Genomic DNA, 26,045 nt, shown 5'->3' with positions numbered 1-26,045 from the left:
TGGGGTTGGACCCAGTGTCTGCTGTCTGGGAACTTGAACCCCTGGGTTTCACCAATGGGCACAGCCTGGTGGCCAAGGCCTGTGAAGGCCAGGCCTCGGCATCGCTCCAAGTCAGATTCGATGAGCAAAGGGGCTAAAGCCAGCCTTCTGGGCTCTGAGGGAGGAAAAAAGAGGGACCGCTGAGGCCTCTCTGATCCCTCAGTTCCCTGGACGCGGCCTGTTACACCCCGGGGGTGGCGCCCGGCCCCACCCCCCAAAATCTATGAGCGTTTCCGGGCCCCCGAGGACCAAGTCGTCCTCACCCTGGCCTTGCGGCTTGGCCACTTCGGTCCCGTCAGTTAGGCGACAACGAGGGTCAAGAAGTCTCAACTGAGAAGTCTAGTGACGCTCTCAGGCCCCTTCAAGCCTCGAGGCAGGCTCGCTCCACGCAACTCAGTTCCTCTGCGCATGCGCCACGCTCTCCTCGCCTCCCAAGACTCCCACGTGACTAGCAGCCAATGCTGCCCCCTGTCCTTTTCAACTCCCTCCATGCACGCACTCACGCACGGGCCCTACGTCCACGCTGTCCACGCATGCACTTGGGCTTCTCTTGCTTATGGGCCATGGCGACACACACACACACACACACACACACACACACACACACACACGCACACACACTCCTACCATTTGTGACATGGATGGAACTAGAAGGCATTAAACTAGGTGAAATTAGACAGAAAAAGACTAGCCAGTGGTTAGAACGTCAGCCGCGCCCCAAGGGTCACAGGTTCAATTCCCTGTTAAGGGCAGGTGCCTGGGTTGTGGGTTCTGTGAGGTAGGCAACCGGTCTGTGTTGTGTGTGTGTGTGTCTGTCTCTCCCTCTCTCCCTCCCTTGACTCCCTCTGAAAAACAGTGGGAAAAATATCCTCAGGTGAGGATTAATAAACAAACAGAAGAGGAAAAAAGTCATTTATATGTGAAAAATGTTTTAAATTTTTTTTTATCGAATAAACTTTTTTTAAAATATATTTTATTGTTTTTTTACAGAGAGGAAGGGAGAGGGATAGAGAGTCAGAAACATCGATGAGAGAGAAACATCGATCAGCTGCCTCTTGCACACCCCCCACTGGGGATGTGCCCGCAACCAAGGTACATGCCCTTGACTGGAATCAAACCTAGGACCCTTCAATCCGCAGGCCGACGCTCTATCCACTGAGCCAAACCGGTCAGGGCTGTTTTAAATTTTTAATAATAATAATAATAATAGTAACAAGAGTAGAATGGTGGTTGCCAGGGGCTGGAAATGGGGAGATGTAGGTCAAAGGATATACACTTTCAGTTAAGAAGAATAAATTCTAAGGATCTAATTTATAGCATGGTGCTTATACTTAACTAGAGGCCTGATGCACGAAATTTTTGCAAGGGGATTGGCCCTCGCAGCCACAGCGGCTTGCCTCAGCCCTCGAAGCCCTGGCTTCATCCGGAAGGACGTCCGGAAGGACATCCGGAAGGTCATTCAGCTCTCCGGTCTAATTTGCATATTATGCTTTCATTATTATAGATTAGTATAGATAGTACAGTATTATATACTGGAAAGTTGCTAAAAGTAGATCGTCGGTGTTCTCACCAGACACACAAACCACATGAGATGGTGAACCTGTTAATTATTTTAAGTTTGGTAATCATTCCACGATGCATATGTTTATCAAATCATCATGTTGTACACTTTAAATATATACAATTACATTTGTCAGTTATTCCCCTTGAGGAGGGGAAGCCCAGAGTTAAAAATCGGAATACTACCAATATGAATTGATTTTTGATGACAATAGAAAATAAATTGCATTTCAAGCCTTAAAAAAAAAAAAGATAGCGCCCTGACTGGTTTGGCTCAGTGGATAGAGCGTCCGCCTGCGGACTGAAGGGTCCCGGGTTCGATTCCGGTCAAGGGCATGTACCTGGGTTGCGGGCACATCCCCAGTAGGGGGCGTGCAGGAGGCAGCTGATCGATGTCTCTCTCTCATCGATGTTTCTAACTCTCTATTCCTCTCTCTCTTCCTCTCTGTAAAAAATCAATAAAATATATTTAAAAAAAAAAAAAAAGAGAGAGCAGGTTAGATCTCTCAGAAGAGAGAAAGGGTGCAGTATTCTAAGATGGACTGGTTTCCCAGGGCTTGGGTGGATGCCAGGGTGGTAGGAACATCCCTGGTTTACGTTGGAAATCTGTGAGATTTAGGATTTGACAAGAGTGGGGAGCCCGTGGGGTATCAGGGGAGACTTCAGAGGCTGCTAAGCATGCAGCTCAGGCCGAGAGATCTCAGGTGCTGCAAACTTGAATCCAACTGCCAAGGTCCCAGGCTCAACCCTGGCTCCTCTGAGGCCTTCTCCCCTAGGGGCCCCACTGCAGAGGCAGGAAGTACTGCCTGAGGCTCAGCTTCCGCTCTGGGTGTTTGGCACTGCCCAGCCACCCCTCTCACTCCCAGGGACCTTCCCAGTTGGGGCCTGCAACACTTTCACTTCCCCCAGGTGCCCAGCCTCTGCCCCAGCACAGGGGTGCACCTGGTCTACACTTGTTGCCAAAAACAGGATGCAGGCTCTGAGAAAGGGGCAGTGACAGAAGCGGGGAGAGTGCTCAATAGAGAAAGGACAGCCGTGCAGAGAGAAGGGGCCAGAAATCCAGAGAGGGAGAGGATAGAGACTCCCGAGGTTGGGGGAGACCGAAACCCAGATTGAGGGGAATAGACATTCAGAGAAAGACCAAGTCTCAGAGAGAACCTCGCCGGTGTGGTTCAGTGGTTGAGCGTCTACCTATATACCAGGACGTCACAGTTTGATTCCTTGTCAGGGCTCCATCCCCAGTGGGAGCCGATGGGGCCAAAGAGTGGTTCTCTCTCATCATTGATGTTTCTATCTCTCCCTCTCTGAAATCAATAAAAATATATTTTTTAAAACCCTGAGAGAAACACACACACACACACACACACACACACACACACAAAGGGGGGGAGGGGACATACAAATAAAAAGACTCAGAGAGAAGGAAACAGACCCAGAGAGGGAAGGACAAGGGACCTAAGGCTGGGAAGTGGGGACAGAGATGGATGCAGAGATGGCAGAGCTCAGCAGGCAGTGAGGTCAGAGTGTCTGTGAGGTCGGCTGCTGTCCGGGGCCAGCCTGGGGTCCTGGTGCCCAGGGTAAGTGGGTACAAGTGGATCAGGAGTCCCTGTGGGTCCCCCAGCCTGAGCCATGGACACCTGGGAGGAAGAGCCCAGCGTGTCCTTGATGTCCACAAATTCCAAGGCCCCTCAGGTACTGGTGTGTGTGTCCCAGTGGGGCGGGTGAGGGAGCCAGGGACGGAGACAGAATAAAACCACCTTGTGTGTAGAGGCAGGGGGTGAGGCTCCACCCCTGGCACTTCCTCTTTCTCTGTGTTCTTCCTTTCTGTCTGTCTCAGCCTCTCCTCCTCGTTCACGGCTTCTGTCTCCCCGTCTCCCCGTCTCCCCACTGCCAACTCTTCTTCTGGTCACTCACCCCTCCAGGCGACGATGTCGGCCCAGGACAGCTGCCTCAGCCTCATCAAGTACCTCCTCTTCGTTTTCAACCTCTTCTTTTTCGTAAGTTGTCTCATGGCTATCCAGCCTGGGCCCCAGGCCCTGCCGTCGCCGCCCCCCCCCGCCTCGTATCCCTACTTGCCCACCACCATATTCTCCTCTCCTCTCTGAAGGTCCTAGGCAGCCTGATTTTCTGCTTCGGTATCTGGATACTCGTGGACAAGACCAGCTTCGTGTCATTTGTGGGTGAGGGGGCCAGGGCAGTCGGGGAGGGCCTTCCTGGAACAGCATGGACCCAACCTCCCAGCAAGTAGCCTCCTGGGGTCTCCCTTGCCCCAGGGAGCCCCACAGTGCCCAATTCCGCAGGCAAGTCCCAGGCTCTGCAAAGCTTGCCACTGCCACGCCTCTCCAAACCTCAATGTCTTCCTCTGATAAATGAGTGTTGCGTACGACTAAGAACAATAATAGTCATTGCTTGGGCACTTCCTATGTGTCAGACCTTGTGCAAATGCCCATCAGATCCTCCCCATAAACCTTTCCTGAGGTTCAGAGAGGGGGAGTCACATACTGGATGTCACACAGCAAGGAAGTAACCCAGATATAACACTAATAATAATAATAGGAAAATAATAATGGGGTAATAGCCAAACTCCTAATGGTTCCTATGTCATGTGTTTGCCCTGCGTTGCGGACTGGATTGAACACATACCTCCCAGGTCCCTCAAAGCAATCCCAGGAAATAGATATCATTACCCCTAGGCCTCAGGGAGGTTAAAGTGACTCATCCGATGTTGGCAGAACAAGTGATGGGGCTGAAACCACGGGGAGTGAGAAGGAGCTGGAGGAGGAAAGAGACTGAGAGCTGAAGGGAGGAAGAGGGACAGAGACTCAGAGAGAGAAGAGAATCCCAGAGGAGGGGGGACAGAGGCTCAGGGTGGGCAGGGTCAGAGGCCCAGAGAAAGGGGTGCCCAGGAGCCCAGAAAGAAGCCCCCAGGATACTGTGGGTGGGGAACAGGCTGGGGGCTGCCTGGCCCTGTGCCCATAAGACTCAGCGTCACTGCGTCTCCTCCCCTAGGCTTGTCCTTCATGCCGCTGCAGATCTGGTCCAAGGCGCTGGCCTTCTCAGGGGTCCTCACCATGGCCCTGGCCCTCCTGGGCTGCGTGGGGGCCCTGAAGGAGCTCCGCTGCCTCCTGGGCCTGGTGAGTGCCTGGCCCCTCTCCATCCCTAGGACACTCTCTCCTCCCCTGGGCAGGGGCTCAGCCTGACCTCTCCACTCTGCCCCCCAGTATTTTGGGATGCTGCTGCTCCTGTTTGTCACCCAGATCACCCTGGGGATCCTCATCTCCACTCAGAAGACCCGGGTAAGCTTGCCTGCTCCCCCCCCCCCCCCGCACCCCCTTTCGCAGCTAGTGGGTGAACTTGGAGGCAGACAGGGACTGACAGACAAATAAGAGAAGTAGAAGAGAGAAACAGCCAGGAAGACAGAACAAATACAGAAACCGAGAGAGAGACACAGAGAGGTAGAGACGGGGAGAGGCAGAGACCCGCACGGACGAAGAAGAGAGACATTGCAAGAGAGATCCAGAGGGAAGCAGGAGAGAGAAACACGCAGAGAAACAGAGGCTCTGAGGAGGAGATAGAGACCTAATGAGAAATCGTGGGAAATGATGAGAGAAGCAGAAAGACGGTAGAAACGGGCAGAGAAAGATTTTGAGGAAGAGACACAGGTAGCCATTCGGTGAAGAACCGATGCTCAGGGACCCCTTGGGTCGGCGCAGATGGGGTGGGGAGGCAGGTGGGGGTCCCGCCTCACTCTCGGCCTCTCAGCTGGAGCGGAAGGTGAAGGACATCGTGCAGGAGACGATCCAAAACTACCGCTCGGACCCGGAGAAGTCCGCGGCGGAGGAGAGCTGGGACTACGTGCAGTTCCAGGTGCGTGATGCCCCCGCCCGCCCGGAGGAGCAGCCCCCCTCTAGCTCCGCCCGCTACCTGGGGAAGACTCTGCCCTGAAGCAGTAGCCGAACGCAGCTCCAGGCCCGAATGTACCCCAACCTGCGCACCCCAGTCCCGCCACGCCCGCTGTGGCCCCGCCCTCAGATGATAACATAACTGGCCCCATTATGGCCCAGTTCCCCAGCTCCATCCAGATCCTGGAAAAGCTCCGCCCTCTGCCTGGACAGGACCCGCCCTCACCCCCAAGGCCCTAGCGTGACCCCAATCCCTGCCCCTAGTGACTCTGGGTCCCACGGGACCCGGCCCACGTGAGACTCGGTTCTCTGGTCACTCTTGTGGCCCCGCCTTCCCATCCACCTGCTCCCTAGCTAAGGTTGATCGCACTGCCCACCGAATTTTCGGTCCACAGCGTGATTTTGCAGCTTCTCCCCTAGCCCCCCGTGATTCGTCTCTCCCAACCCCATGTTCCCCTAGTGTCCCCTGACCCTGTGTTGACCCCAGCCCAGCCCACCGCCCCCACCCTGCACCCATTACTCGTCCCTCTGCTCCCAACTTGACCTCATACCATTACCTGGTCCCCTGATCCCCCAAATCATCTTGCATCCCTCCCGTCCCGGTCCCTCTGACCCTGTCCCTCTCCCAGCTGCGCTGCTGCGGCTGGAACTCTCCTCAGGACTGGTTCCGTGTCCCCAGCTTGAGCAACAACGAGTCGGTGTTCCGCGTGCCCTGCTCCTGCTATAACTCATCGGGGACCAACGACTCCGCGATCTTCGATATGATTTCCCTCTCCCAGTTCAGCCGGGGCGGACCACTGGCGCGGCCCAGACACAGCGCAGACCTGTGCGCCGTCCCTGCAAACAGCTACACCTATCGCGAGGTGGGAAGCGGCGCGGCCTAAAGCAGGGGTAGGACGGCTGGCGGGGAGGGGAGGGGGAATGGTCCCCCGGAGGCAGGACCTCACCATGCGGGCGGTGTCTGAATGTAGGGTGGGACTACGAGAAATAATGGTACAACCTGAGGGTCGAAGCCCCAATAAGGGGCGGGTTCTTGGGAAGGTGGGGCCTAAAGAGAAGGGGAGGACCTGGAGCGCTGATGCCTGGGGAGGGGTAGGTTTGTTTTGAGCGAAGAGATTAGAGAAGCCTGGTAACTAGGGAACAGGGGCGTGAGAGCGAATCCCAGAAAAAGCCCTGCCTTTAACCTTTCTCCACACCCCCAGGGCTGCGCGCGGAGCCTCCAGAAGTGGTTGCACAACAACCTCATCTCCATAGTGGGCATCTGCCTGGGCGTCGGTCTACTCGAGGTAATCTGGTCCCAGCCTCACTCGCGATTGGCTGAACAATCCTCAGGTAGCCCCGCCCCAAATTGCGCGCAGCCCATTCAGGCTTTTCTGCCGCTCCGCCTGGGACGAGACCTAGCCTCTGTGAGCTGATTGCTTGCACACTGGGAGGTATTCCCGCTCTCCATCGCGAGCCTCCCTTTGGCAAACCAGCCTCTTGATACTGGCCGCAATACCCCTCCCCTTTCCCGGCAGGTGAGTGTGGCGGGGCTGAGCCTGCTACTGCCACGCAGAGCAATCCGCAGGAAACCCCAGCCGCAGGTGCCGGGCGCCGAGGGTTCGTGCCCAGGGCCGGGCCTGAGCGCTGATGGCGGCAACGGGCGAGGTGGTGTGCTGAGCAGCAGCGGGCGTAGCGGCAGTCTGTGGGGTGGCTGGGGCATGGCGGATGCTTGCCCTAACTGGGGGGACAAGGCCCCGCAGGGCAAGCTGCCCATGGCCCTGGGGCCCTGGCCGCTTTGGGATCAAGACGAGGAACAGCCTGAGACCGGGAGTGCGGGCGCAGAGGTGGAGGCCAAGGTGGAACTAGAGGCGGAGGCAGAGGGGAAGACAGATGAGCCTCCAGAATAAAGGACCCTGGGCTTGCTCCAGATCTCACTACTTTCCCGACTCTAGACCTGCGTTAGACGCAGCGGCTTCCTCCTACCCCAAACTATTCCTACCTCCCGGCCGGTCCGCATCTTTGGTGACCTATCCCGTGACCCCCTGCCCTTTTACCCTTAACTCCACCATCCCCCACTTTTCTTATCTTCCCCCAAACTCCCTTCCTGGATCCCATCTTTCACAACCAGGCCCAGTTCTCCCTCTAGCCCCGCCCTACCCAATTCTATGTCTCATTTCCTTTTCTGGCCCCACCCCCTGACCTTCCTCCCCTTAGAACCCCCACCACCCCATTTTCCTCTCATCGCCACCCCCTTGACCTCTCTGATAGCGTCTCCTTTCTCTATAGCTCAGCTTCATGACGCTCTCCATATTCCTGTGCAGAAACCTGGACCAAGTCTACGACAGGCTCGCCCGGTACCGATAGGCCCCGCCCTCCCCAGAGTCCCGCCCCCGCTCCTTCAAGTGCCCTGGGCATTTACCTCCCTGTGGCCTGTAAATATTTGTTTAAATCCCAGTTCTCCCCAGGCACCGAGCCCTCTGCCTCCTCCTTCCCCCAGGGACCCAGGTGTCAGCCTGCCCCACTGCTGTCACCTCTCTCGTGGGACTTGGGGCTTCCCACCACCAACTTCCTGTCCCCAAAGATACCTCATTTCGGTGACTCATTTGTCAATCTACCATCGCCCACAAGATTATTTCTCACTCAAACTTCAAATAAATCCCCTACGTTTTGGTAAAATAGCTTTATCCTCTGTCAAAACACAAACCAACACAATTTGGGGTGGGAGGGGGTGGTGGTGAACAATACAGGCTAGCCCTGGCTCAGGAAGAAGAGGGGAGACATTAAAAAGCGCCCCCCCACCACCCCACTACTTGCCCAGCTGAGAAAAAAGTCACGACCCTAACACCCACTTATAAATATCTGTTATATTAAAAAAAAATTTCCAGGGCCCACCTGGCCCTGCACAGAAAGGGTTAACCTTCAATATTTGATATCGGGGTCACAGGGTGGAGGTGGTAAGGGGAGGCAGATTGGGAAAAGGGGGGTTGAAAAACAGAGAGGACAAGCCAATATGTAAGTAGGGCTCTCCCAGACAGCCAGACACAGCGGGTGAGGGCCCCTGGCAGAGACAGAGGCCAGTCCCTGGTGCTCTGGAGTGACCTGCCCTTCCACACACGTGAGGTCCCAACATCAGGATCCATCCCTTCCTCTCAGTCGCAGCCCGTCGCCACCCGGCTTGCAAGGCCCCCTCCGACAGGAGCAGCCCCCTCTCCAAATAAGAGGCCTGAGGCAAGGTGGAGGTCCTTCCTGGGAGCTATTCCGGGGGTGAGCCACTTTCGGGGTCCCCCTTCAGTCCCTGACCAGGCGATAGATGTGGTGCTGGGCGCCCCGCTCACTGGTGGAGACTTCAAAGACGTAGGCAGTGCAGAGCAGCAGCTCCTGGGTGTCTCGGTTTGTCACCACCTGCCCAGGGGGCCAGAGAAGGGGTTTGTGCTTAGAAGGGACCCCTGTGCCCTCCCTCAGTCATCCTGGGGCCCCCAGGAGAAGGTTCCCACCATGTCACAGGTCCCAGGCCGAGGGGATGCTCAACATGCCCGCGAAGGGCCTCGCATCAGATGGTATATCACGTGTTACCGGGTCAAGGAAGTCCCCACGTCACCTTCCCCAGGTGAAAGGTCCCCCGCTCAGCACATTCCTCAGTCAAAGGGATCCCACCAAGTCATGTTTCCTGGACTAAGGTTAGGTTCCCTTAGCTAAGGACCCACCATGAATCCTCCAGGTCAGTTCCCCAGTGAAGGGGGGTCCCTCAGGAGAATGCTGTGGAGTCTCCACCATATCAGTTCCCTGGGTAATGGGATCCCCTAAGCCACGGGTCAACTGCAGGGTCCCCACTGTGTAAGTCCCCCAGGTGAAAGGGTCTGGGGCTGAGGGGCTGTGATGCGCCTGCCCTCCACACCTGGGCCCCCGCGGCCCAGCCCCCGCGCATCACCTGGAGGATGGTGAAGTTCTCCAGGACGCTGTTCATCATGTAGCGCTCGGGCAGCTGCCGCAGCTTGTGCAAGAAATTCACCAGGTACTCGCACATGGGCGAGCGCAGCAGGCGGTACACGAACCTCCCGTCCTCCAGCTGGGCGCGCTCCGTCTGAACCAGGTGGTGGGGAGTGGGGAGGACGGTGACTGAGACACACAGGGGTCACCCCAGGAGTCCAGCCCCAGTCTGTGCTTCTTGATGCCACCCCCACCCCCACTGCCATCTTCCCCCTCCCACTGCCCCATCTGCAATGACCGGAGACAGGCCTGAACCCTCAGGTATCCAACTCAGGACCACTGAGCCTGCAAACCAGACACACCCCCGGCCCCTCAAAGCCATGCTCTGAACCCTCCATGACCTCTGAACTCCTCTAATCTCTGGTACCCTCAAGCCCTCCAGACCCCTCAATGAGATCCCCAAACTCTATAACCTTTGAAATTGAGACCCAGCAAGTCCTCAGCAACCCACTGTGACCACTGAGCCTCCTTGCCCTGTGAACTCTTCCAGATTCCCAGGAATCTTTTGCATCTTAGTGACTGTGCATCTCTGTCCCACACGTTACCTTTGAACCCTCAAAGTGACCCTTACATGTGACTTTAAACTTCACATTAGCTCTAAGCCTATGCATTAAACCCCCCAAAGAGGCTGGGCCAGCCCCACCCCACCATGAAGACAACCCCAAAGCCTGAGCTGTCGTGGCTCCTGGTCCATTTATTTACGCTGCACCCCCAGAGTGCCAGGTGCCTGGGTGCTCACCCGCCCAGCGCTCCAGCCCTCCGGCCTCACCTCCACTTTCTCCACCACCTGCTTGCCAAAGGAGCAGACCTTGGAGGAGCAGGTGAGGGTCATGTGCTCCAGGCTCTCGTACTGGCTGCTCACACCATAGAAGCCACCACTGCTGCCGGCGGCCCCCACCTCCTCACCACTTGGGCCCCAGTTCAGGTCCGCCTGGGGGATGGGGAGACACAGGTTAAGTTGGAGGAGACAGCCCTTATAGATGTCCCTTATACTAGTAAATGATGGAGACTCGGCCCAGACGGTGGGGCTCAGTGGTTGAGTATCGACTTATGAACCAGGAGTTCGATTCCTGGTCAGGGCACATGTCCGGGTTGTGGGCTCGATCCCCATTGAGGGGCAGGCAGGAGGCAGCCGATCAATGATTCTCTCTCATCATTGATGTTTCTTTTGTTTTTTTCTCTTTTTCTTTTTATTGATTTCAGAGAGGAAGGGAGAGGGAGAGAGAGATAGAAACATCAATGATCATTGATTGGCTGCCTTCTGCACGCCCCCCACTGGGGACCGAGCCAACAACCCAGGCATGTGCTCTTGACCAGAATCAAACCTGGGACCCTTTAGTCCGCAGGCTGATGCTCTATTCACTGAGCCAAACCAGCTAGGGCTCATCACTGATGTTTTTATCTCCCTCTCCCTTTATGAAATCAATAAAAAAATATTTTTTAAATAAATGAATAAATGGTGGAGACTCTTGTAACATAGGAACTCTGTTAGAAGGAACCCATGGCCTGGTTTCTCCCATTTGCCCCGTAGCTGCCCACCTCACTTCCTCAGTGTTCCAAGTCCCCACCTCTCCAAGTGCCGGCTTCTGAAGAAGACCCACCCTTCCACCAGTGCTTCAGAAGTCTGAGTCCCCAAAATGATCCTGACCCTCTCTCCCCAGAGAGCCCCCCTCCCAAGGAGCCCTGCTATTCAACAGTTTTGCTCTTGAAGCCCCCAACTCAAGAGTTCAGCCTCTTCCAAGGGGCTGGTTACTAAGGAGGGAGTTATTGCCTAGCAACCAGAGGCTCTTCCTCAGAGCCCTTGGCAACCCTGGTTGCTAAGACAAGGGACTACTTCCTAGCAACGGGGCCTGGCTCCTCTTCAGAACACCCTCCCGGGCCCTTTCAGCTGATTCTCAGAGGTCAGACCCCTCACATCCCAGTGGCCAAGTGAGCGGACAATTGTTATGCCAGGTGGGGGTCTGAGGCCTCATTTCACCTTTGGCCTCAGCCCCTTGGTCGCCTTACCTCCCTGGGAGGTATGCCTCTTCCTCTGCCTAACTTGAGTTACCAGCTTGACCAGGTCACTCTCCAAGTGAGTTAGACCTGTCCTCCAAGGCCTGACTCCATCCATCCCCCTAGCACCAGGGCCTTGTGAAGCCAGACAAATACTGAAGGCCTCTCCATCACTCCCTGCGTCCCTTCAGATGCTGGGCTCCTAAGGGTCGCTCTCCACACCTAGCACCTGGTGCGGCCCGTCTTAAGCCTTAGCAATGCCTACAGACCTCAGCAGCACATCCCCAGAGCCGCCTCGGGCCTCCACTTCACATGCTAGATTATTATTTTTTTAATATATTTATTGATTTCAGAGGGGAAAGGAGAGGGAGAGAGAGATAGAAACATCAATGATGAGAGAGAATTATTGATCAGCTGCCTCCTGCATGCCCCCTACTGGGAATTGAGCCTGCAACCCAGGCATGTGCCCTTGGCTGGAATCGAACCCGGGACCCTTCAGTTCGCAGGCCGATGCTCTATCCACTGAGCCAACCAGCTAGAGCCACATGCTAGATTAGAACCCTTGGTAACCGCAGAAGCTATGGGTCCAACAAGGCCTGCAAACTTCAAGCCCTCCGCAGGCTTCCTTCTCAGAGACTAGACTAGATCCCTCCACTGCCCTGGTTACCATGAGAGTTAACACCCCCCCGCCCCAAACATTCACATATATTGAACCCCTATAGCATCAGACACTGTACTGGACACCAAACCAAATAGGCCTAAGAAAGACCCACAATTATTTATATAGGACCTGGCATAGGGCTTTGTATATAGTAAGTGCTCAATAAATGATTGTTCAGTAAATACAGGACTTTACAAAGCCACTCCTTCCCCGCGCCCAGCTCCTTCAATGGCACCCTCAAGGCCTGACATTCTCTAACAACAGGGTCTGGTGGAACGTAGCATCCCCTTTAAGAGACCAAAATTCGCCAAGACTTCATGTGCTAAGCAACAAGGCTTAGCGTGGGCAGGTGGGATGTAGGGAAGTCTGAAACGACACAACCCAATCCCAAGGGCTGTATCAGTCACACGACTTGGTGTGGCAACGTCTAGTGGGGTCTTGGGGGGGTCCAAGTCCTATTCCTACGCCTGCACGGGTCCCATGCATCCCGCCCTGAGGGCCAAACTCCCTGGTGCTCCTGTTGCAAAGGGGGCTGGTACTCAGCATGAGGAGTGGCAAGGCCCAGGCTGACCTGGTAGAGCCAGAGGCCTGGGCTGGGCGGCCATGGGATTTATGAGCACTTTTGTTTTTGGACGCAGAACTCACCCAGAACTTGACCAGGAAGAAGGCGTGAGGGGGCCCACGATCGTACAGCTCCCGCAGACCCCCCTTTTTCTCAGGGAATTTGTCATAGATCTGCCGAACATCCACGCTCTCGAGCGGCGGCGCTCCAGGGCTCGGGCAGTGCTGGCTGATGTGTACGAACAGGTGCCTCTGGTACTGGGGAGAAACAGCCATCAGGAGGAGTGGGAGATGGGCTGGATCCCCGGCCCGCACTGCCGAAGCCAATCTCACACCCCTGTTGCCACCCCCAGGGCTCCTGCTAGCGGTTCCACCCTATCCACCCAGACACTGGGCCCAACTCCCAGGCATGTCTCCACTCTCTTCTGCCCCTTCATTCCCGTAGACCTTAGTCCCCAAGCCCTGTCCCTGCTGCCCGACCCTCCGCCCTGTCCCCTACTCTCCATCCTCATAGCCCTGTCCTCTCCCACTTTCACCCCAGTCTCCTGCCTGGCCTTCCAATCTCTCCTCCCCAGTTCATCAGTCATATGGCTCCAGAGCTGACCCTTGACCTCCCCTGCTCATAATTTTCCCATGGCTGCCCAGCACCCCCGGGACAAAGACCACACCCCTCAACCTGGCCATGTTTTGAATAGTTGCTCATAAATGTTCCATCAACGGATGGATGGGTGGATGGCTCTGTTCCCATTCTTATCACTTCTTGTCCATATCCTGAAATCTTCCCCATTTTTTTCTTCTGACACAAATCCTCCTTTATCTTTCCAGGTCATCCAAATCTGCCTCTTTCTGGAAGACTCCACTGATCACAAACAGGTGGGATCTCTCTACCACCTCCAGGTTCCCCATCACCAGGAGAAAATCTGGGTCCCTGAGCTTGGCAATGCCAGCTCCTCCGGAACCAGCACCTGCCCAAATATCCACAGCCTCACCAGCTTCCCACCATATTCATTATTTTGTGTCCCTGAAAGCCTCAATGTTGTGTCCACCTCTGTACCTGAAGCACCCAGTTCTGCACATGGCAAACTCCTATGTAACCTTCAAAGCCCAACTCAAAAGTTGTCATCTCAGGGAAGCCTTCACTGACTCTCCAGGCAGCATTACTCCTCTGTACACCCACAAAAACTTGAGCTTCCCCCACCCTAGCACAGACTCAGACATCTACTGAGAATCTGTTATATAGAGGTACTACTCTGGGTCCCAGGGCTTGTAAAGCCCCTGACCTCAAGGAGCTCACAGTCTACTGGCAGAGACAGAACAAATTTCAAATCATTTTATGGATAATATAAATTTTAGAGAGTCATGCACACTATGAAAAAAGTCCTAATAAAGCACAGTGAGGGAGTGGAGAGTGACGGCAGCTAGTATATTCCATAGGGCTCTTTTGCGAAGATAATCAAGCAGGAACCTGAATGAACGGAGGGACGGATGGGGATACCTGGGGAAAGCACATTCCAGGTGGCAGGAACAGCAGATGCAAAGGCCCTGAAGCAGGAGTGGGCTGGTGTGTTTGAGAAAGGGCATGGAGGCCAGCGTGGGCAGAGCTGAGCAAAGAAGGGTGAGAGTGCAGGAGGTAAGGGCAGAGTGGACTGCGGGTCAGATGGTTCATAACTTTGTGGGCAACTAAAAGGACTCCAGCTTTTGCTCCAAGGGAGAAAGGAGGGTTTTAACCCGATTTGACTTGGGTTTTACCAAAACCACTATGTACAGTAATTGGTGTTTATGTGGCTGTGACAGAGACAATGTGTTCACAAACACTAGTCCCTTTTCACACCGCTAAACTACATTTCCCAGACTCCTCTGCAGTTACATGTGATCACATGACTAAGTGCTGGCCAATGGGATGTGAGCAGACCTGGTAGTTGCCACTTCCAAGCCAGACCCATACAGCCTCCTCACCCTTTCCCTTCCACCATCTGCCAGCCAGGTGCAGAGAATCCAGCAGCAAATTCTGAAGCCCTAGAAAATGGCAGAGCCATAAAAATGGGAAAAACCTGGATTCCCTGAATCACTCAGTGGAAGGCTGCTGTTGAACACCCACACTGAAATGTTACATGAGTGAGAAACTTCTATGATGTTTCTGGGTGTTGCCCAGACTAATAGGGCATCTGTCTCCATCCTAGCCCAGGAAAAGCTCCAGCCCAGAAACAAGATCTGCTTTCCCAAGTTCCCAGAATCCACCACAAAGCCTGGTGCACACTAGACACTCAAAAGCATTCAGTGAATGAATAAATGATGTCCTAAGAGCCGTAGTCGGCAAACTGCGGCTTGCGAGCCACATGCGGCTCTTTGGCCCCTTGAGTGTGGCTCTTCCACAGAATGCCACGGCCTGGGCGAGTCTCTATTTTGAAGAAGTGGCGTTAGAAGAAGTTTAAGTTTAAAAAATTTGGCTCTCAAAAGAAATTTCAATCGTTGTACTGTTGATATTTGGCTCTGTTGACTAATGAGTTTGCCGACCACTGTCCTAGAGAGTTTCTCTGACCTTCCCAACCCACAACCTCATGACCTTCCTATTCCTTTATGCTAAGAGTTGTCAAAATGTGGTCCCAGCAGCATCAACATCACCTGGGAGCTTGTTAAAAACTCAAATCCTCACCCGGCTGGCATGGCTCAGTGGTTGGGAGTCGACCTATGAACCAGGAAGTCACAGTTCGATTCCCGGTCAGGGCACATGCCCGGGTTGCGGTCTGGATCCCCAGCGTGGGTGTGCAGGAGGCAGCCAATCAATGATTCTCTCTCATCATTGACATTTCCATCTCTCTCCCCTTCTCCTTTCCTCTCTGAAATCACTAAAAATATATATATTTTTTTTAAAAAAATTCAAAATCTCAGGCCCAACACTAAACCTACTGAATCAGATATTCTGAGGGTGGGACTCAGCAATCTGTGTTTTAACAAGCCCTCCAGGTCATTCTGATACATGCTAGTTTGAGAACCACTGCTTTATGCTTGCCCTTCCTATAACCCTCTGCATTCCAAAACACCCACAGCAACTATCCCAAAATTGGACTTACAGAGTCAACTGCATCCGGGGGTTCAACAAAGGCCGAGAATTCCACCAGCTGTAACCGGGCAGTGCCCAGGGCCCGAGCCTGCCAGGCTGGGGGTGACGGGGCAGGTGGGGGCAGGGCAGGGGGTGAGAGGGCTTGGGGGGGCTCGTACCCTAGAGAGAGAAGAACAAATAATAAAAATTGCTAACATTTATGGAATACATGAAGCACTGTTCTCTCTTGCCTGCCTCCACTTAGAAGCTGAAAAAGCTAAATACTCACTTTCCCAGCCTCCCTTGCAGCTAGAGGTGGCCATGTGACACAGTCCTGGCCAATGAGACGTTAGGGGAAATCTGCTCGGGGGCTTCTGGGAAGGAGTTTCTTCCTGAATGAAAAAGACAGAACTTTGGGAGGAGAAAGCTTTTGGTTCTGGTCAAGTCCTGCTTGGGACATGATGCCTGGAGTCACAACAGTCATCTTGGGACAGTAAGAGAGAGGCCAAGGGACCTAGAGAGATGCTAGTCCTGATATTGCTGAGGTGCTGAGCCAGCACATAAGCAGCCCACCTTCAGACTTTGTGTTATGTGGAATCATTAAAGCCTTTTTATTTATGGCACTATTAATCTGGGTATTGTTACTTGCAGCCAAGAGCATTCCAAATTGATGAATCTGTGGAACCTAAGTGTAATTTTTCATCAATGTGAGTACCACATCAGCATGGACTTCTGGAAGCCATCTTTGCTGCCAGACGGATGGGACAGAGCCTGCCTGGGAATGAAGCCACCAGAAGAAGGCAGAACCAAGCAGGTCCTGATGCTACCATTTGAGCCACTGGATCCAGCTGTACCTGCAGCCATAACCCCTGAAATATCAGTTACCTGACCCAATAAATTCCATTTTGTTGTTGCCCTTGTTGTTTTTGTCATCTAGCTTCACTTGGGTTTCTGTCACTTGCAGCTGAAAGAATCTTGACTAATACATCTCCCTATGACCTTTAGGCTAGCAAGTGGCAGAACATAAACGCAGCTTGTGTGGCTACAGATGCCATGCTCTTAACCACTGCAAATGCTGTCACATCCTTCCACACCTCCACACACCCTGCCTCAGAGCTGGACCTCAGTAGGAATGTGACCCTGATGGATGGAAGGTTGAAGGAAAGGCAGTGAGGGTTGACAAGAGAGACAGGAGAGGGGGTAGGGGGGAGAGCAGACTCTTACCTGGGAGGTCAGTAGATGGGGGAGTCAGTGACAAGGAGAACGGTGTCTGCGAGAAGGGCTTCACGCTGAGGGAGAAAGGAAGCTGAGGGTGAGCAGGTGGAAGGATTCCAATCGCACCAGCTACCTTTATTGAGGGACCAAGACAAGCTTACCCTGTGCCAGCACATGATGAGCGCTTTTTAAAAAATGTTTTACTTGCCCTAACCGGTTTGGCTCAGTGGATAGAGTGTCAGCCTGCGGACTGAAGGGTCCCAGGTCTGATTCCGGTCAAGGGCTTGTACCTTGGTTGCAGGCACATCCCCAGTAGGGGGTGTGCAGGAGGCAGCTGATTGATGTTTCTTTCTCATCGATGTTTCTGACTCTCTCTCCCTCTCCCTTCCTCTCTGTAAAAAATCAATAAAATATATTCTTAAAAAAGTGTTTTACTTTTTAGAGTGGGGAAAGGTTAGGTTAGCAAGTGGCAGAACACAGGGGTTAGGTTTGGGTTAGGGATCGGCTGCCTCTTGAATACCCCCTATTGGGGATCAAGCCTGCATCGAACCGGTGACTCAACCAATGACCCACACCAGCTCAGCACATTATGTGCACATTTTATTTTTTAATGTATTTTTATTGATTTCAGAGAGGAAGGGAGAGATAGAAGCATCAATGATGAGAGAATCATTCATCGGCTGCCTCCTGGAGGCCCCACACTGGGGATCCAGCCCACAACCCAGGCATGTGCCCTGACCAGGAATCGAACTATGACCTCCTGGTTCATAGGTCGATGCTCAACCACTGAGCCACGCCGGCCGGGCTGTGTGCACATTTTAATCGAAGCTTCACAGCCTATGAGGTAGGCGTGATTACTGCTCTTCTCATTTGCACAGAGGTCAGCCGACCCACCCAGTCACACATCTATGAAGCCTGGGCTCAAACCAGGTCAGTCCCAACCATGAAGCTTGGGGTCTTCATGATAGTTTGGTACCTCTCACAAAATGGCAGAAAGAGAACAGAAATGGGGTCTCTTAGGTGAGGAGGAGAATAGGAAATCTGAAGAGAGAGGAGGAAAGGGTCAGGAGGGTGGGGAGAAAATGACCAGCAGCCCGGAAATGGGACATCAGGCCAAACTTTGGGGTGAGGAGGCAGCACAAAATCCAAAGCAGTGCGTCCGACAGAACCTTCTGCGATAATGAAAGTGTTCTATATCTGTGCCGTCCAACACCGTGGCTCCTGACCTCACGACTTATGACTACTGAGCAGGAATGTGGCTCAGGTGTCTGAGGGATTGAATTTTTAATTTTATTTCATTTGCGTTAACTTCAGTTTCAATCATCACACGTGGCCAGTGATGGTAGTTATTTGATAGCATAGAGACCAATGAGATATGGGTATCCCAGGAGATGGTGGTGAGACTGAGAGGTCAGAGGTCAAGGAGACATGATGAGGTCAAAGGTCAAGGTTCCAAAGATCAAGATCAGAAAGACACAACCCAACTGGTGTGGCTCAGTGGTTGAGCATCAACCTATGAACTAGGAGGTCACGGTTTGATTCCCAGTCAGGGCACATGCCCGGGTTGTGGGTTCAATCCCCAGGGTGGGGTGTGCAGGAGGCAGCCCATCAATGATTCTCTCTCATCATTGGTGTTTCTATCTCTCTCTCCCTTTTCCTTCCTCTCTGAAATCAATAAAATTTATTATTTTTTTTTAAATCCCTAGCCGGTTTGGCTCAGTGGATAGAGCAACGGCCTGTGGACCAAAGGGTCCCGGGTTCGATTCCGATCAAGAGCATGTACCTTGGTTGCAGGCTCCTCCCCGGCCCGGGACCTGGTCAGGGCTCGCGCAGGAGGCAACCCAAGGATGTGTTTCTCTCACGTCTTTCCCTCTCTCTTCCACTCTCTCTAGAAATCAATGGAAAAATATCCTCGGGTGAGGATTCACCAACAACAACAAAAATTAGAAAGACACAAACTCCAGGGACTTTCCGATTTTGGCTCCCTAAGGCCTCTACTTGCCATCCCAATTCTGAAATCTAAACTCCAGTACCCAACCCACTGACTTAATTTCTTGTCATCAGGCCACTGCCCAAATATCACCTCCTCAGAGGCCTTCCTGACTTCTGTCTAAATAGAGCACATACAAAAAATAAAAATAAATAGAGCATGGACACCCTGCTTTTTTATTTCCCACATTTATTCCTTTCTTATTAATGCTTATTTAGTTGTTTACATGCTTATTGTCTGTCTCCTCCCCTCTCCAAGTATATGAGCCCATGAAGGCAGGAATTCTAATTTGTTCAATGCTGTGTCCCCAATTGAAGCAGAGTAACAGGCACTTAATAACTGCTCAGTAAACATTTGACTGACTGGCCCATGGCCTTCTCTCAGTTCTTGAAACTCACCGCTTTCCTACCACAGCGCCTTGGCACATACTGTTTTCTCTGCCTAAAATATTCCCACCCTCATTCTTCACCTGACAAAGTCCTTCTCGGCTTTCCACATTACCTCCTCAGAGAAACTCCCTGGAACTCTCTCCCTCACCCCAGAGCCTGTTGCAGTTCTATCTTTTCTTAATAATTTTATTGATTTCAGAGAGGAAAGGAGAGGAAGAGATAAAAATATCAATGATGAGAGAGAATCACTGATCGCTGCCTCCTGCACGCCCACGACTGGGGACTAAGCCCACAACTAGGCATATGCCCTGACAGGGAATCGAACTGTGACCTCTCGGTTTATGGATCGTCGCTAAACCACTGAGCCACGCCGGCCGGGCCCTGTTGCAGTTCTTCACACTCTTCAAGTGTGTGTTTAAGCACATGATTTAATTAACATTTGTCTCCTCAATTTGACTGTCAACTCCATAAAAAGAGGAACCCTCGCGACCAGTGCAGAACACCCCCTTTCCAGATCAGCCTCCTCCCCTTCGTCTCTGGGGGCTGGTTCCGACCCTTCCTATGTCCCCATCCAGCAGCACCTCCCGGCGAACTCTTCTCTCCCAGCCTGGATCCCACAGCCTGTCACTTGGTTCTCTTTGGCAACACTCTCAACACTCCCGCCTCACCATCCTGAGGCCACATTGCCCGGCCAACACCCAGCCTAGAACCATTGGCTCCTTTCTGGGCTGAAAACTACACTTCCTTTGAACCTCTGGGCCCATTTCTGTTTTTCTAGGCTAGAAACATATCCTGTCACCCTCGTGGCTCTCTCATAGCTAAAAAGGACACTCCAATTTACCTCTGAGGCCATTTTCTTCCTTCTGATTCTGAGAGATGGACCCCTGTTCAGGCCCAAGAACTACCTCTGTGGGATGAGAACCAGCCTTCCCATGAGCCTCTGGGGCTCCACTCACCCCTCCCTGGAGTTTCTTACCTATAACTGCCTTTCCCATGAGCCTCTGGGGCCCAGCCAATCTGACCAGAAGGCCATTATTCCCATGGACATTTTTAAAAACTGTTTTAAAAATATTTTTTATTGATTTCAGAGGGGAAGTGAAAAAAGATAGAAACATCAATGATGAGAGAGAATCAATGATTGGCTGCCTCCTGCATGCCCCACACTGGGGATCCAGCACAGGCAGGCATATGCCCTGACCAGGAATCGAACCGTGATTTCCTGGTTCATAGGTTGATGCTCAACCACTGAGCCATGCCGGCCAGGCTCCATGGACATCTTCCAGGCCTCTCACACTCATCAAGTCTCATGCTGAGCTCTTTTTTCCCAAACCCATTCCTCCTACAGTTTGCACATCTGTGGACAGTCCCACCAACCCCAGTCACCAGCCGGAGCCCAGGCGCTGTCCCTGCCTCCTCCCTCCTTCTCAGCTAGTCAGGCCCCAGAGCCACCCCTCCTCCTCCTGACTCTCCTGCCCCATCCCCTCCTCACTATCCCATCACAGACCTAGTCTTCCTCTCAGACCATCACCTCACCCTCCTGCCTGGGACTCAAACCCAGACAGCCCGGCTCCAGAATGGATGTGCACAAAGGGAGCTGGGAGCCAGGTGGGGGGTGAGGAAGGCCTGTGGGAGAGAGTGGAGGAGGGGAACAGGTGCTGAGGCAGGACCGAAGGTACTCACTCTGGAACATTCCAAGGGGTCCCAGAGCCCCCTGACCAAAACTGGAAAAGTTCAGAGGCCTGGAGATGAGACAAAGGGGGACAACCAGTTAGTCCCCGGTTGAAACCACACCCCCACCCTCCAGCCTTGAACCCCACAGTCCCCAAGCCAGGCCACCTGAGGACCAGCGGGGCCCAGTTTGGCCTGCAGGGAAGGTGCTGAGATGAGCTGGGCCGAGGACATGGTGGCCATTGTCTGGAAAGCCTTATCCTTGGAAACCTGGTCCTGGAGGAAGAGTTGAGGGTCCATGTTAATGGGGGTTCCAGTGGACACAGGAAGTAGGGACAGGGACAGGGTGGGCAGGATAAGCATGGGGGCACTCAGAGATGGGAGGTCATGGTAAAGGGTTGGGAAGGGTCCAGATCCCTCTCACTACAGCCCCTTATCCCTCCTGCCCTCCTCAAGAATGTCTGGGGTAAGGGAGTGGGTGGGAGGATGGGCAGAAGGACTTACCACATTCAGAGCCTGCCCATGGGGGACGGAGCCAAAGAAGGAAAGAAAACAGGATTTAGGAAGTGAGGCCTGGGCACCCCACTTTGCCTCCCTGCCAACCCCTGTAGCCCACCACTCTGAGCAGAGCAATGAGAGGAAAGCAAAATGAAGGATGACTATGGAACTATGTCCAGGCGCTGTCCGGCGGGGGGGGAGGCGGGGAGGGGAGGGCAGGCCTAGAGGGGGAAAGAAGTTCCCAATGCCCAGAATAAAAGACAGTCATGAGGATTTCTAGGTCAATAAAGAGCTGGAAGTGAAGGTTTCCGGATATGCAGGCAACAGGAAATGAGAATTTCGAACCCAGAGGGAATAGGCAGTGAGCATTTCCTCGCTGGGACAGGACAGAGGGGAGCAATGAACTCCAGAAAAGACCAGAAGAGCCCTGGGCCAGTGTGGCTCAGTTGGCTGAGTGTCGTCCCGTGCACCAAAAGGTCGCCGGTTGGATTCTCAGTCAGGACACAAGCCCTGGGAGGCAATTGATGGATGTTTTCTCTCTCTCGAATCAGCAAAATAACAAAAACAAAAACAAACACCTATTTAAGAAAGAAAGAAAAGACAGAAGGGAAGGTGTTTAGACCTAGAGAGAAAGGAAAGGGAGGCTTCTGGGTACAAAAAAGGAATAGCAAGTGAACGGTCCCCAAATCCAAAGACGGAGGCAGAAAAGATGCCGTACTCGGAGGAGTAGAAAATGAGGGCCTGTGGCCAAGAGGGAATCGGAAATCCAGAGGATGGAGAAAAGGAAAGGGATGTGAAAAGCTCCAGAAGGATATGAAGTTATCTGGGCACAGGAAGAACGGGCAGGCCACACGGGGACCGGAAATGGGGAGATGGATCAGAAGGAGACCTTCACAGCACAAGAGGGAAGAGCGACGAGGGTGCCAGGAAGAGCAAAGGAAGGACACGAGGGGAGAGGAGGGAGGCGGGAGGCAGCAGTAGCCGGAGGAGAGGCCCGACATCCCATTCTTCTTGCCTGTCCCACGCGAGATCTCTGTGCCCCTCTCTCTGTGGATCTTTCCCTACCCATGGTCTCCATCCACCCCCTCCTGCTGCGCCACTAACCCCCACCTTGGGTTTCTGCTCCCCCATTCTGTTCACCTTTCTGGGTGAAGCTATTCCCATTTCTTGGTCTCTGTCCCCCACCCTGCATCTCTGTCCCTCCTTCTCTAGATCTGTTACCCTCTCTGAGTTCCTGTCCCCTCTTTCTGGGTCCCTGTCCCCCTCTCTCTGGGCCCATCCCCCTCTCAGGATATCTGCTTTGGTCCCTACCTTGAGCTTGGACTGGATTTCCCTCGATTTCCTTCGGGCCAAGACCTGGATGTGACTAGAGACCTGGAGGGAGTGACAAAGAAGTAGATTCAGGCGAGAGTCACTTGCCCCTTGCCTCCCTCCAGGTGTCCCACGAGCTGCTGGAACCGGGGAGATGACACACAGAACATGCCGGCTGTCTCAGGAGCATGCAAACACAGGCGCGACCAGAAAGGCCACTCTTCTCTCTAAGACTTCTTCCCCACACCCAGCAAATCCAGCTCTCCCTTCCCCTTCCTTGTCCTTCTCTTTGGCTCCTGTAGTCTCTCTTACTCTGGTTCCAACACAACCGCTAAGAGAACTGTACCAAACAGGCACAGAGTATCCTGAGCTGAGAAGTCAGACAAAAAAGCACGTGAACCACATCGTCCTCGAACCTGAACCTGCCCATACCAGTACGGTCCTGAGCCCACCCCATACAGAAGCCCCAAGAGTCAGTCCTGAGACCTGTTTGCGAGTTCGGGTCTTCCCTGTTCTCAGCTTGATGTAACGGGCAATCAGTTCATTCCGACCTGAGGAGTCAAAGATGGAACAGAGTTAGCCCCTCAGCAGAACTTCCCAACAGAGAGGTCTCCAGGGAAGGGAAGAGAAGCAGTAGTCCCCAGAGGCCCACAGCAAGCTGGTTGCTACATGGAAGACGAGTTATAACTGCAGGTTTTGGAGCCAGACTGCCTGGGTTCAAATCCCAGCTCCGCCACACGCTAGCTTTGTGGCCTTAGGCAAATCACGTAGCCTTTCTGGGCCTCAGTTTCCTCATCTGTGCAAATGGGATGCTAGCTCCTACCTGAGTCCTAGTGAGGATATGAAGTGCTTTTATGGGAACAGTGTTTAAAGTGCCATAAATGTTGCTTGTTGTCTTTTATTAATCAACTAGAGGCCCGGTGCACGAATTTGTGCATAAGTGGGGCATGGCCGGCCCAGGCCAATCGGCCGAATTGGGCCAGGCCAGCCAGGGGGAGGGGAAGTGGAAGCCATAAATGTTGCTTATCTTTTATTAATCAATGGGGTCCCGGGCAAAAGAGGGGGTGACTCACCGTACATCTTGCCTTCATCGGACAGGATGATTTTCCGCCGGCCGCAGGGTGGGTAGATGGCCAGAGCCTCCTGGAAACTCTGCTCGATGTCTGGACTCCAGACACCCTCTGCATCCGGACCCCCGTCTCCCCCAGCCCCCTCGCTGCCTCCGGTGCCCTCCTCACTTCCTTCCTCACTTCCTGTCCAGGCGCTGCCATCGTCCAGGGGGGCCCCAGCCCGGGGTTCCCCCATCTGGGCCTGGAAGAACACAGAGCTCAGCAAGGTTCCCCGGACCCACCCTCTCTCAGGGCTTGGAGAGCTGGGAGTCCAGACTCCTGGGTCTGGGGGAGGAGGCTGGGGCTGGGACTCCTAGGTCCTGGAGAAGGGGGCTGGATTTCTGGGGAAGCTTAGGGTGAGAAGTGTTCTCTGGATTTCCAGGGGAGCCTGGGTTGTGATGAAGTCTTGAAGACCCCATAGTCATGCACAGGGCCCATGAGGGCCAGTCATGTGGGTATGGATTACTAGTTGAAAGAAGACAGGAGTCAGGGCCTAGTTGCGGGAAGGGGGTTGTGAGGGAGATCTTAGTCCCACCCCGAGAACAGGTGCTAGGACGTGAGCAGCAGCTGCTGGAAAAGAAGGGGCACAGGCCCTAGTAAGGCTAAAGGGAGATCCAGAGAGAGGGGGACAGAGACCCAGAGGGAGGGGCACAGAGAGCCAGAAAGAGGGGCCCAGAGACGCAGAGGGTGGTGCACAGAGGCTCAGAGAGAGAGGGGGACAGAGAACCAGAGGAAAGAGGGACAGAGATTCAGGGCAGAAACTCAAGTGGAGACCAGGAAAGACCCGCAGAACCACAGACTCGGGGGGTCAGGGGCGCACTGCCATCAGGAGAGCCAGAACAAAGGGCCCAGGCATCCCCTCCCCCAGTTTCCCACAACCCCCATAAGGGGAGGGGCTGGCCAGCCAGGGCCCCTCCCCTCCAGCCCCCGGCCCCGCCTCTGCCCTCCCCAGCCCCTGCGCCGTGGGCTCGGATCCAGCTCTGCTAGTTCGCAGTGACTTTCCGGAGGCCGGGAACAGGGGAAAACTTTTTCCAATACAGTCAGATCCCGCCTCCCTGGCGGCTCCACGTCTTCCACAGCTTTCCCAGGACCCCAGAGTCCAGGCTCCCATCCCCCTCCTCCCTAGGACCCCGAGTCCCGGCCCAGGCAGACAAAGACCCCAGGTCGAGCCCAATGGCGCTGCGGCGGTCAGGACCCCCATAGGCCAGAATCCCAGCCCAGCTCTCCCCCATGTGGCCAGACAAAGGGACGGAGGAGCCGGCTAAGAAAGGTCCCCCTAATTTCCCGCCCCAGGCCCCAAACTTCCGAAGAGACAAGACTGAAGCTCTAGAAGGCTCCGTAGCCCGCCCTCTGCCACCCGGGAGGCCCCTTTCTCCATGAGGAGGGCCAGGCGCCCACAAATGACACAACCGAACCAGTTCGGTCAGAAACACGCACAGGGTCCTTTCTGGCTCCCAACCAACACGGCCGCAGACACGCACACACCCCGCCGAGGTTCCCTGCCCTCCCCACTCCCAGGCCCACACTCCCAAACTTAGGCGCCTCCGCAGACACCCCAACTTGGGCAAAAGTTCCAACCTCGCACATAGACTCGGTCAGAAGCGAAATCTCGAGCCCCCCGATAACAAGAAGGCGGCATGCAATTCAGAGGCGGTCCCACACACACCTAAAACTCCTACCACGTAACTTTCCACCCCAACTCACACACCCCAAAGCAGGATCCCCGACTCCCGCCGGCGCCTTCCTACCTCCCGGCCTGGGGCTGGGGAGCCGCGGGCGGGCGGGGCGCTGCGCAGGAGAAAGTTGCCCGGGAGCTTTGTTTGGGAAAAGTGGGAGGGACCGGAGGGGGGGCGGGCCCGGACACCGGACAGCGGGAAGGGGGATCCGATGGTGACAGTTTGAGGGAGGATTTTTTGCTTTGGCAAAAGGAAAGGTGAAGCCTATCTGGGGTCTCGTAGCATCTTCAGGATTCGTATGCTTAGATTCCTGAAAGAGGAGGGGTGTTGAGGGTTGGGGCTCCTGGGTCTGCGGGAGGAGGGGTCTGGGGCCTGGACTCTGTCCCTCCAGTGTTTGTGTATTGGGGATGTGGAAGTGATACGAGCACAAAAGGTTCTTTCCTGTTCAGCCTCAAGTATATC

General features: G+C 54.1%; 3 protein-coding genes across 4 annotated transcripts in view; 1 reads left to right on the top strand and 2 right to left on the bottom strand.

Annotated features, from left to right (window-relative positions):
• SLC6A16 (solute carrier family 6 member 16) overlaps positions 1-604 on the bottom strand; it is a gene marked incomplete at both ends in the record, with an annotated part of 29,036 nt that extends 28,432 nt beyond the window's left edge. Inside the window, one exon of the mRNA XM_080644109.1 lies at positions 543-604. Coding sequence (XP_080500235.1) covers positions 543-604 — 62 coding nt within the window. The remainder of the gene's footprint in view (positions 1-542) is intronic.
• A 2,797-nt stretch (positions 605-3,401) lies between these two features.
• On the top strand, positions 3,402-8,155 carry CD37 (CD37 molecule). The gene is made up of 8 exons (XM_080645361.1): positions 3,402-3,596; positions 3,707-3,779; positions 4,609-4,733; positions 4,821-4,895; positions 5,362-5,466; positions 6,131-6,364; positions 6,704-6,787; positions 7,770-8,155. Exons 1-8 carry the CDS (start codon positions 3,528-3,530, stop codon positions 7,845-7,847), a joined length of 843 nt encoding a protein of 280 aa, XP_080501487.1. The 5' UTR covers positions 3,402-3,527; the 3' UTR covers positions 7,848-8,155.
• TEAD2 (TEA domain transcription factor 2) lies at positions 8,137-25,883 on the bottom strand. 2 transcript variants are annotated; one of them, XM_080645359.1, is made up of 12 exons: positions 25,656-25,883; positions 23,872-24,109; positions 23,285-23,349; positions 22,799-22,861; positions 21,158-21,265; positions 21,002-21,060; positions 16,952-17,016; positions 15,759-15,907; positions 12,772-12,945; positions 10,240-10,401; positions 9,412-9,564; positions 8,137-8,885 (listed from the first exon to the last, which is right to left on the bottom strand). In XM_080645359.1, exons 2-12 carry the CDS (start codon positions 24,101-24,103, stop codon positions 8,772-8,774), a joined length of 1,344 nt encoding a protein of 447 aa, XP_080501485.1. In that variant the 5' UTR covers positions 24,104-24,109; positions 25,656-25,883; the 3' UTR covers positions 8,137-8,771. The 2 variants fall into 2 exon arrangements, with proteins under 2 accessions (XP_080501485.1, XP_080501486.1); XM_080645360.1 differs by having other exon boundaries at positions 25,616-25,665.
• Between the last annotated feature and the right edge of the window lie 162 nt (positions 25,884-26,045).

Source organism: Plecotus auritus (genome assembly GCF_963455305.1).
Source record: "Plecotus auritus genome assembly, chromosome: 10".
In the NCBI taxonomy this organism is placed as follows: domain Eukaryota; kingdom Metazoa; phylum Chordata; class Mammalia; order Chiroptera; family Vespertilionidae; genus Plecotus; species Plecotus auritus.
This window is presented reverse-complemented; position numbering and strand designations above follow the sequence as displayed.